This window comes from Cryptomeria japonica, chromosome 5, assembly GCF_030272615.1.
Source record: "Cryptomeria japonica chromosome 5, Sugi_1.0, whole genome shotgun sequence".
In the NCBI taxonomy this organism is placed as follows: domain Eukaryota; kingdom Viridiplantae; phylum Streptophyta; class Pinopsida; order Cupressales; family Cupressaceae; genus Cryptomeria; species Cryptomeria japonica.
In genome coordinates, this window is record NC_081409.1 from 721869851 (window position 1) to 721882350 (window position 12500).

At 35.8% G+C, this 12500-nt stretch overlaps 2 protein-coding genes across 2 annotated transcripts in view; both read left to right on the forward strand.

Annotated features, from left to right (window-relative positions):
• Positions 1-7077: 7077 nt before the first annotated feature.
• On the forward strand, positions 7078-11049 carry LOC131876126 (uncharacterized). Its single transcript, XM_059220916.1, has 4 exons — positions 7078-8531; positions 10544-10589; positions 10706-10788; positions 10884-11049. The coding sequence occupies exons 1-4, from the start codon at positions 7078-7080 to the stop codon at positions 11047-11049; spliced, it is 1749 nt and encodes a 582-aa protein (XP_059076899.1).
• Positions 11050-11275: 226 nt separating this feature from the next.
• The window catches only part of LOC131032854 (oxoglutarate-dependent flavonoid 7-O-demethylase 1-like), a 2316-nt gene continuing 1091 nt past the window's right edge, over positions 11276-12500 (forward strand). Inside the window, exons 1-2 of the mRNA XM_059221680.1 lie at positions 11276-11603; positions 11943-12184. Coding sequence (XP_059077663.1) covers positions 11334-11603; positions 11943-12184 — 512 coding nt within the window. The 5' untranslated portion in view covers positions 11276-11333. The remainder of the gene's footprint in view (positions 11604-11942; positions 12185-12500) is intronic.

Consider the following 12500-nt stretch of genomic DNA (forward strand, 5'->3'; position numbering starts at 1 on the left):
CTATGATTTACAACAGTTTCTAAACTATAACATTATTTCATTGTGATTGAATCTTGCCAAATAACAAATATGGATGGTTACAAATTACTCAATTATAGCTTTGTTATATTGTAAGTAGTTCTTGGAAAATTAACTTGCCTATGAAATAGCGAATTACTAATTTAGTGTAGAAATCCCGAATTTTTGGAAAAAAAAGAAGGGCAAGTGCAAGGTAATGAGTCACAAATTTGCAGAAGGCCACACGTTGGAAAATGCACTCTTATAAACGGGGGCCCGTTTGTGCTTCGGGCTCCCGAGCCGAAAGGTAATAGGGGTCCGAAGCAAAAAAAATTGGGCCCCCGTTTTGTTCTAAAACGGGCCCCCGTTTTGTTTAAAAGCGGGCCCCCGTTTCTAAATGGCAATTTTCTTTTTTTTTCCACAAGCAGCCCTTGTTTGAAAACGGGGGCCCATTTTGTGGAAGTTGATTCCACAACCTACCACTTGGCTCGGGATTAGGCCCAGGATAGGCCTGGGATGGCCACACCTGAGACATGGACCTGCAAATTCAAATCTCCATGAATGAAAGCACAAATATGAACTTCAGAAATAGTTTACATGCCTCTAATCAGAGAATTTTTATATGAAATTAAAACCCATTTCAGATTATATTGTCTAGATTCTAAATATGTAAATTTATTTAAAAATTGATTATTTTAACTATTTTTCATTTAATTTATACTAAATCGGGTCCATAAATTTGAAATATTAACTAATTTTGTTAATTTAATAACTTTTTTATTTTAAAGAATTTTGGAAAAAAAATTATATGTCATCAATCTACACAAAATTCTTTTGTATTTAAAAGTAAATAAAATAAAAAAATGTTAAGTTTACATCAAATTATGTGGGTTGTACACGTCAAATTTTTAAAAAGATAATTACGGCCATTAAAAAATTAATTAAAAAAAAATACAGAAAAATATGCTCATCAATCTTCAGTGTGTTACAAACCATTTCCCAAAATGGTTTGAGAAAATAATTTTAATTGTGTCAAAAAGTGTGGGTCGTACACATGCATGGTATGGTCCTAAAACAGGTATTTTTAAAACATAGTTTTCAGAACTCCATTTAAAAAGTTATTTTTTATTATGTGGGTATTAAAATAAATTATATATTTGGAAAGTACACTCAGAGGGCTATCTTTTATATTACTGACTTTTTCCAAGATTCAATCTCTAAGTATTTCAAAATTTAAGCTCAAATGAGACAAAATCTGAAAATCAAGGAAAACACTTCCACTTTTTGGCCAAAAAGTGGACTCATCTTCTTGCACTGACCCAGAAATAAAAAACAAGGTTACCCACATCTCTATTTGCTACCATCTCTTTACAGCTTATTGGTTCTAAGAAGACCTCAGCCCCTCCCATGGCTTGTTCATCTTCATTATGACACCAATAGATTTTGTAGTCCATATTTACATTTGCTTAAGCAATCAACATCTAAACTATGTGTTTTGGCCAAAAAAAATATCTTCTCTTGTTCTTTAATTTTGTTAATCTATATCTTAGATTGGTTACTCTTTTCAAACACTTATTAGTCTATATGCTTCTTTCCATCCATTATATAATTCTTTTAGCTTTTTAAAAATCTGCTATTCACTGAGACATTAATTTAATTATCATCTGTCCATAATGATAGCTATGTTGTATGTATTGTGAAATGTCCTTTGCTAAACTAATGTTTTTCCTTTATTATGGTTTTTCTCATAACCTACCCATCAAATGGTATGCCATTGACATTCTAAACTGCATATATGCTGCCTTTTTGAAATAAATCTTTTTGCATATGCATCTATCTCTTTGCATACCCACACACACACACACACACACACACACACACACACACCCACACACACACACACACACACACACCCACCCACACACACACACACACACACACATATATACATATGTACATATACATATACATATATACATTAACATATTTATCTATCTGCATATGCACATGTGTAAAGATATATTGTTCTAAACTACATGTATGTGGCCATTTGCCTATTTATGTATATATATATCTATGTAGGTACATGTGCATGTGCTCATGTGCATATACATATGTATGATCCTCTATCATATGCACACATGTAAATGTATACTATTTTGAACTACATATATATCTAAATACATAAATAAGCATATCCATATATCCTTGCATTTATCTAAACAACCACATTTATATGTGCCCTTGCATGGACGCACTACGCCATTTCTATGTGCCCTTTTAAACCATTTCTATACATATGAGTATGCAACAACACCTGTATACACCCTTCCACAACCTCACTTTGCCGAGGTGCTACCCCCTTCCCATTATGCCTCCCATACAATTGAATTCCCCCCATCTTCAATCGGCAGAGGAGAGCGGAGAACCGTTGGAAGGGAATTGGGGTTCTATCGATTGAAAAATCTTCACTGTATTTAAGTCTTCCACTTAAATGTCCTTTCATGAATTTTAGACACCGAGACTCGCCCTTCAAATTATGCTCCAACAAGTTTATCTTTGCAGTAATTATTCACGCCTATTTACATTCTACTTACATTCTTTCATCTGCAATCTCCAATTTCGTCTATATTATTTCACATTGGGCTACAATTTACAGCAACTTTTGAACTACAACATTTTTTCGTTGTGATTGAGTCTTGCCAAATAACAAATAGAGATGGTTAGAAATTACTCAATTATAAATTTTTTATATTGTAAGCAGTTCTTGGAAAATTATGAAATAGTGAATTACTAATTTAGTGCAGAAATTTGGGATTTTGGGAAAAAAATAAATTAAAAACATGGTTACCCACATCTCTATTTGCTACCATCTCTTTACAGCTTATTGGTTCTAAAAAGACCTCAGCCCCTTCCCTGGCTTGTTCATCTTCATTACAAGACCAATAGATTTTGTAGTCCATATTTACATTTGCTTAAGCAATCAACATCTAAACTATGTGTTTTGGCAAACAAAAGTATCTTCTCTTGTTCTTTAATTTTGTTAATCTATATCTTAGATTGGTTACTCTTTTCAAACATTTGTTAGTCTATATGGTGCTTTCCATCCATTATGTAATTCTTTCAGTTTTTTTAAAATCTCCCCACTCTAATGTTCCCTGAGACATTAATTTAATTATCATCTGTCCATAATTATAGCTCTGTTGTATGTATTGTGAAACGTCCTTTGCTAAACTAGTGTTGTTCCTTTATTATGGTTTTTCTCATAACCTATCCATCAAATGGCATGACATTGACACTCTAAACTGCATATATGCTTACTTTTTTAAATAAATCTTTCTACATATACATCTATCTCTTTGCCTATCCACACACACACACACACACACATATATATATGTGCATATACATATACATATACATATATACGTTACCATATTTATCTATCTACATATGCACATATGTGAAGATATACTATTCTAAGCTACATATATGTGGCCATTTGCCTATATATATGTAGGTATGTGTGCATGTGTTCATGTGCATATACATATATATGGTCCTCTATCTATGTATTTACATATGCACACATGCAACTATATACTATTTTGAACTACATATATATCTAAATACATAAATAAGCATATCCATATATCCTTGCATTTATCTAAACAACCACATTTTTATGTGCCCTTGCATGGATGCACTGTACCATTTCTATGTGCCCTTTTATACCATTTATATACATATAAGTATGCAACAACAACCGTATACACACTTCCACAGCTGCACTTTGTCGAAGTGTGCCCCCTTCCCATTAGGCCATCCATACAATTGAATTCCCCCCATCTTCAATCGGGAGAGGAGGGTGGAGAACCATTGGAAGGGAATTGGGGTTCTACCAATTGAAGACTCTTCATTGCATTTCGAATTCTTGCATAAAAAATAAGCTTCCACCCAAACATGCCACACATTCAATAACTCCCCCTCCTATTTTCCCCCCCTTTATTGCTTCTCGCTCTAACTCACCACCATTCTTGTATTTCTATTAGATCTTTGAAGAGTCTGCGACACAAATATCTGATTTGGAAAAAGAAAGAAAGAGAGAACAAAATAGGCTTTACTATGTTAAACATAGAGAAGAAATTTCTATAAAGCGGCGGTACAAACACGTTAATCAAAACATGGATTCCAATACTTTGCAGCCATTGTTAGATCTGGTTGCAACCCACTCTATAGGTATTCCCATACCTCAGATTTTATCAAGCTCATTTGCAACCCACCCTTCAGATTTGCTCCAGCCACGTTCAACAGTGCTCGCCCAGTCAATCACACAATATGAACAACCCTGCAACCAACCTTTGCCAATTGATCAACAGACAAATACAACTTTTATTGCTACTGCAACACCAATCTCAGACCATTTTAGATCTTTTGAGTTTACACGTGTTGGATTTTTTCTGAACAAGAATAGATAACTTGTTGCATCTACACATATGTACAATCTGCAAAGAAAAGTATATTGGTATGCATGTCAAACTAACTCAACCTGAGGTCATTTGCTCAAGATGCTATAACGAAAAGGGTGTTCACCGATTTTCTATTGCAAACAATATGGATCCTAGCGAACAACCCATCATTTTAAAATGACTTTCACAGGTTGAAGAAATGCTTATAGCAAGGATAGCTCATGTTTTGCAAGTTAGACATGCCAGGGGTGGTCAATACAAATATATAGGGCACACCATTAATTTCCCACAAGACATTTCAGAAATAGCAACTACTTTGCCACGCAAATTCCAACATTTGGAGATTGTGATTATTCGAAGGACAAATCTCGAAGGGAAAAAATATGATTGTTATGTAAACAGGTTCAATGTTATGGACGCATTGAGTTACAAAATTCAACATGACCGTTACTACAGTGATGTTATCATTGACATTGCAGCTACTGAATTATTGCCGCTAACAACTACTGATATATCTGATTTTTTGCATACCCTCCCAAATTGCATTGATCCTCAGCCTCCTTCGCCAGTACAACACCCACTCTATAATGTTGATGAAGTTGAATTGCAGCCCACATCATCATTCATTCCAAAGTTGCCGTGTTCAACCGCTGAACTAGATGCCATTAAAAAGATGTTGTACCTAGATAAGGATGATCAAAATGTTATAGCTTGGCCTAAAATAAGTTTCTCACTGATTAATGAATACAACACTGAAGGCTTGTTCACTATGGCTTTCCCAACATTATTCCCAAACGGATCTGAACTACCCCTACAACCAAGGACAAAACATATTCATTTGCATGAATATGCTTTGCACATGATAAGATATCATGACCAAAGGTTTGGACAGCATGTTAGGTTCAAATATTATTTTTATAATCTAATAATGAGACACCGTTCCCAACAATCAGCTTCAATTTTCCTACGCACCAACTTAGAAGACTCCTTCTCAACTACGTTGCAAGCTTTACATGAATAGCTGCAGTCTACACCTTCTGATCAATTGCCAAACCAATTACTGCATTTTGCAACTTCATTGTGAGGCACTAGAGCTTATTGGAATAGATCACACAGGGATCTCACTATAATGGTACACCAATTGGGAGCACCTACATTGTTCTTCACATTGAGTGTGGCTGATACAAAATGGCTAGAACTACATAAATTATTTCCAGCCAACCACTCTTCAAAACATCAATCCATAAAGAAAACATTTATAGAAAACATTGTCCACAATCCACATGTTACAGCATTGTTCTTGCATTTTAGATTCACAATATTCTGTGAGGAGATCATTGACAAAGTTTTCAAATCAAAAGACCATTGGTACAGGTATGAATGGCAACATCGTGGCTCTGCACATATACATGGCTTTTTGTGGTTGCCGAATGCACCTAATATGGACGATTTAGACTGGTCTAACAATGATGATGTGTAATCAGCTAAGTCTTTTTTTGATAGATATGTTACAACATGGAATCCTCGCAGCCAACTTGCCCGAGAGAATAGACTGCACACTACTTCACGATTTGATCCATGCATGTCTAATACAAACCAAATTCTATCTGCTGACCCGTTCTCTGATTATGAAGAACTCATCAATGTTGTTCAACAGCATACAAAATGCTCTGCTCATACTTGCTTAAAAAAAAAAGGACCAGCCCTCCATTGTTGATACAAAGCACCTTGGTTTGAGCAAGATTTTTCAACGTTGATTATTGATGCTAATTGCAAGCCATGTTATCAACCAGCTAGAAATGACAGTCGTTTAAATATTCACAACTCACTTATGCTGGCAATATGGCGTGCAAATGTTGATTGCCAGCCTGTTTCTTCCAAAATGGTTGTTCTGCAATATATCTCCAAATATGCTTCAAAAATAGAACAAAAATCAGAAGGCTATGTTCACATGCTCAAGAAAATAGTTGCTACAACTAATACTCAAGATACCATCTTGCTAGCATACCAAAAATTCATGATGGGGATAGTTGTTGATCGAGACATCAGCGCACAAGAAACTTGCCATATGTTACAAAAGCTACCATTGATCAGTTGTTCCCATCATTTTTTCTCCCTTAATGTTAGCAGGAAGGTCCTCCACCGTATTACTAATCAAAATGACAATGCTAAGCTCTGCAAATCTTATATTTCTTCCTATATGGAAAGGCCTATTGAATTGGAAAAAGTCTCACTAATACAATCAGGACAACAATTTTCATGCAATGACCAACATAAGAAGCATAAATGGCAAAAACTGCAAAAACAAGCAATTGTCAATGTTTACCCACAATTTAAAAGCTCTCCAAATGAGGATGATGACAACTTTGAAGCCTGTTGTTGGAGTGAGTTTCTCTTGTACAAACCCTTTCAGCATATTCCTATAGATATAGGTGCATCAACAGACCAAATCATTGCAAATTGGAAGCTATTGTACATGGATGGTTACTCACGTTGGCATATTTATGGAATAGAACAAGAATGCACAACAGAGAATGATGAAGACTGTGACACTAATTATTTTTTACATTCACACAATGAAGACTAGTATGAATGGGAGTACCTTTCACAAATGGGCGCTTCTAACAACATCACCATCAATGATCTCCAAATTTTAGGCAAACGAGATTACGATATTAACTTTGATTGGGCCGAACCTCATCCCACTAATCCACTTCATCTTACTATTGTTCACTTCATTTCCACAAATAAAATAAATTGCCAACCTGCCCTTCTTCAACCACCTTCTTCTGCCACTGATGCATTCCCTTTGGCAGCAAAACAAAAACTTGCACTCGACCTTATTCTTGCGCATTACACATCTCACCAAACCATCCCGCCTCTACATATGATTATACAAGGCACTGCAGGCACTGGCAAATCATATTTGATACAATGCATTAGAAAAGAACTTAACCTCTCCACTACTCAAGAGCACAATCCTTTGCTTGTACTTGCCCCTACTGGTGTATCTGCATATAATATCCAAACAACAACAATCCATGCTACCCTGCTCATCCCTCTTAGAGATATGCAGCCTTTGACAGGCCAATCTTTAATGTTCTTCCAAGAACAATACAAACAATTACAGTATATTCTAATTGATGAGATGAGCTTTTTGGGTCCTAAATTGCTTTTAAAAATTGACAGCAGACTACGCCAAGCATTCCCTCACCAACAACATGAACCCTTTGGAGGTATCTCAGTAATCCTTGTAGGTGACCTTGGACAGCTACCTCTTGTCATGGACAAACCCTTGTATGCATCACATTCTACAACCCTAGCATTATGGCACTCTTTCCAAACTGTGGTAACCTTGGATACAAGTTTCCGACAACAAGGCACCTCAAATATACAACAATTTTGTGCAATCTTGCAAAACATTAGAAATGCCAATGCACTCCAAACAGATTGGAAAGTTCTTATGTCTCGATCCTCCACTAAACTAGCTTTTGATGATAACAAACAGTTTGACTGTTCAATTCCTTTATTTGCAACAAATGTATTAGCCAAACACCACAATACTAAAATGTTAAAACAATTGCACCTACCTGTTGCCCAACTTCCAAGGCAAACTAGCATTGCATATGATAATGATGAACAACTCCTTTCAGAAATACTCCTCTCCCTCAATGAAAAAGTAATGTTAATTGCTAATCTATGGATACAAGTTAGCTTGGTCAATGGCTCATTAGGACAAATCAAATCCATTGTCTATGATACATATTCTAAACCTCCTGACTTGCCAAAGTACGTAGTTGTTGAGTTTAAAAATTATACTGGACCTCATTGGGACAATGCAAATCCTAAATTTGTGCCTACTGCTCCTATTACTCGAGGTAGCCACACTCAGCTCACCCTTGCAATGGCTTGGGCTGTAACTATTCACAAATCCCAAGGCCTCACTTTGGACAAAGCAACAATAGATATTGGAAAGACTAAAAAACAGGGGCTCACCTTCACTACAATCTCACAAGTAAAATCACTTCAAGATCTAAGAATTGATCCACCTTTCACTTTTGAAAGGTACTCAAAATTACAAAGCAATGCTTATACTACTATCAGGAAGAAAGAAGAAAACAGATTGGCCACTCTATCCAATCAGATTTCTTCATCGCATCCCGATCATCCACTCTAATCAGCAACAACATCAGGTATGCCAATCCACACTTTCACTTGCACTCCACCATTTACCTTTTAACTTTCTGCACTCTCTTCATTTTTACTGTGCATTTGATAAATAACGTCACTCCTTTTCTTGCAGGTGCCATTTTGCGTGTTCTTCCACTGCTTGTTGTTCATACACACCCCCCCATTAAAGGCTTTCCTGCCTCCACCTACACTTTCTACACACAACAACGTTCAAGCTTTGCCTTGCATCATCAGGTATTCCAACAAATTTGTATGTTGCCTTCTCTTTGCATGCACATTTCACATTTAAAGATTCCACCACCCACTTTCCCCTTCCATCCCTAAAAAAGGTATAGCTATCTATTTCTATCAGGCTGTCCATTTTGGTGTGATGAATTTTAATTTACTCTTCAAATAATTTAATACAAACTACCCATGATTACATTTTCCTGCATTGGGTTGCTCAGTTACAACATTATTCTCCTCCTCTGCCACTCCATTTCATTGGAGCAGAATTAGGTATGTACAATTTCAAACTTTTTTTGTTATGAAGATGATGTATCGACCATTTTAACCTCTACAGATACTGCAAGTACATTCCTTCCTGTTTTATTTCGGTCCAACAAATTTCTCTATAACCTTATACAATGTTCCGCTGTCGATCTTTAACCTCGTCTACCTGCTATTACAAACAAGAGCTAAAGAAACAGATTACAGCTCCTACATATACACAATGCAACTCATAAGCACAACAGGTAATCAAATTCAAACCTATATCATCACTAGTCATCTTCTATTCGTTTGTATGTTCACTACATGTCCATTCTTAGCAATTCAAGCTCACTTTTACCTGCTCAATTTCATAAACTACACTCTCTATTTACAATCATTGTTGTTTGAATAATTTAGCTTTTCTACATCGCTGATTTTCTTCTCTTTTACAACATTAAACGTGTCTCCGATGCATTTATGTTCTCGCTTCACTTTCACAAGCTATATTATTTGATGTCTTTCCTACTACCTAAGCACTGTTACAGGATCATATGCGTCTTCTCTCCAATGCTATATACACTATTGCAGCACTTACATTTTGAACAACATACAAACACTAAAAAGGTAAAGACTTCTCATTTTTGACTCTTTCCTATTTTATTTACATCACTATTCATTACTTTTCTCTTTATTTTATTCATTTTCTTCAACACGGATGTTATCGATACAAATTAGTAATTACCATTTTGATGCTGCCTCTTCTACGTACAGCTCATCCTAAGTTTTATTTCCATTTTTTTTCTCAAACATTTTTACATAAATTAACACTAACATTGCATGCCTCTTTCACATCCAGCTTGCTTATCGTTGAATACATCTTCTGTTTTTTGCTAATGCCTTCTCTGCTATGCTCATACTTATAAGATAACCTTATGAAACAACGATCCAACTCTACCAGGTATGTTTAACTTACTCTACACTCTTGACCATTCTTTGCATCTATTTTAACAGCATTTGATTATTCACTTCACAATTTTACATACTGCTTTCTAAGTTGCACTCACTTTTTTAAAATTGCCCATATCTAAGACTCATGCATTTACAGAACCACGTTATTGATCTCCACTATCTCCCACCAATAACTCTCAAAAAACATAAAAGGTGCTTCTACTCTCTTTAACTTCCATTTAAAGAGTGACCAGTTTTGTTTCCTTATATCCTCTTAGTTCTAATCGTTTCTGCAACTTCTCAAACTGTTTTATTCTAATGCCACCATTTCCAGTGCAGCACAAACTCTTTTGGTTTGATTACAGTAATTCAACAATTGCAATTTCCTGCAGTTGGATAATAGAATGTCTTGCCGATTCTGTTCAAGCTGGTCTCTTTGCTATTACACAGTGGAGTTGAACAAACAGATTGGAACTGCTTCGTATATACAGTGCAAATCTAAACGCCATGCAGGTAACATTACATTAAAGTTTCTTTACTCTTCGTTTTCGATTTTCTCTTCCCTGCATCTATAATGCTTTTATCGTTTAACAGAATTTCTAAATTATTGCATCGGTTTTTGATTTCAGAATTTCATTGATGCGACACACATCGCTTACCTTCTCTATTTTTGGGATGTTTCAGGCTGCAAAATAGAATCATTTTACCAAAGGTAACCAAGATTTAAGTATACCTCTTCTCTACAACTTCAAATATTCATTCTCTCTCAAAGTATAATCTACAAAGTTTTTTTACAATTTATTGCAGAGTCTTGCTCACTCCGTTTGCATGCTGCCCCCCTGCAGGTACCATTCTTCACAACACTTTCAGTGTATATAAGCCTTTTACGGTTTTCCTGAACACTTTCTCTTTAAAGATTGCGCATCATATGGTTCACTTATACATCTTCTTACAGCAGATTGCTACGTCTTAAGTTTTCTTGATTCAGTCCACTCTCACAATTCATCCCGCACTACCACCCTCACCTATTGGCGAACCGTTGCAGGCACTACTCCTGCAACTGCTAGTTATATATATTTTCTGGATAGGGCAAGCATCTTTTGACATCCTCTTGCGTCTCACAAATATCCACTTTCAACACTGGATAGGATATTCCGCAACACCGTTTCTGAGAGTCCTCATATTCTGTTGAGAGTGTAGCGTTATAACTCAGGAGTATAGAGCAAATGGCTGACTTGTTTAGAATAGATAAGTACCATGTTTAATTCAGCCCTGCTATCTGATCCATCTGATGGAACTTCAAAAAGGTTTTCAGTTCCTATTGTTCAGGAATTGGCATCTCAGAACCTTCGCAACCTTCCTCAAAGGTATATCAGATCAGAGAAAGAGCGCCCAAATGCCTTTCCTCTTCATCATTTGGACATTCCCATAATTCATATGGATATGTTTTGGGGGGATTCAGATCTCTGTAGGCAAAAGGAATTAGAAAAACTTGGAATGGCATGCCAGGAATGGGGATTTTTTCAGGTGGGTACAACAAAATTGATAATAAATTATATAATAGATTAACAATTGCTAGAAAGAAGTAATTTAGTATTTACATAACAAGAACTTTGACAATTTTTATTTATTTTTATTGGTAAACGGCAAGAACTTTGGCAATTTCGAAACAGTATCTTAACCAGTTTAAATGAACCATCTTATATTAGTGCAAGTAACCCAAATTAGAATTACAACAGGGCTATGTTCTAAATTACCCTCTTTTTCTACAGAAGTACGATTTTAAGAAGAGTTTTCTAAATTACCGTTTTGATGGGATGAGATTCAAAACAAACTGCCAAGATGGAATGTATTTCTCTATGACAGGCTGCGAATCATGGAATTCCTGTGTCTCTGACTGAAAGGATGAAGGGAATTGTAAGGGAATTCATTCAACTACCTTTGGAAGAAAGGCTCAAGTACGAAAAGCAAGAGCGTGAAGGCTATGGCCAGAGCTTTGTGGCCTCAGATGATCAAATACTGGATTGGGCAGATACCATTTACTTGGCAACTCTACCTCCAGAGAAAAGAAAAATGAGCTTTTGGCCAACACAACCAGCCGATTTCAGGTACCTAAATATTTGTCAATTTAGGCAGTTATAAGTCCATTGAGGTCCTGACATCATGTTCAAATCATATATGATTAAGAGTAATGCAATTGCCTCTTACACCAAATATGTTTTACATGATAGACATATTTAGTGCTCTACAATTTAAAAGGCAAACTCAGATAATCGTACCATTTGGGGGATTATAGTTGCAGTATAACTTTCTCAAATCGTTGTGCTAAGAGATTTTTGAAGTAATTTATAGGTGATAGGTCATGTCAAGCGTAGGTTGTTACATAAAACTTTAGGCCCCAGTTTTCAGAATTCTGCGTCTAGC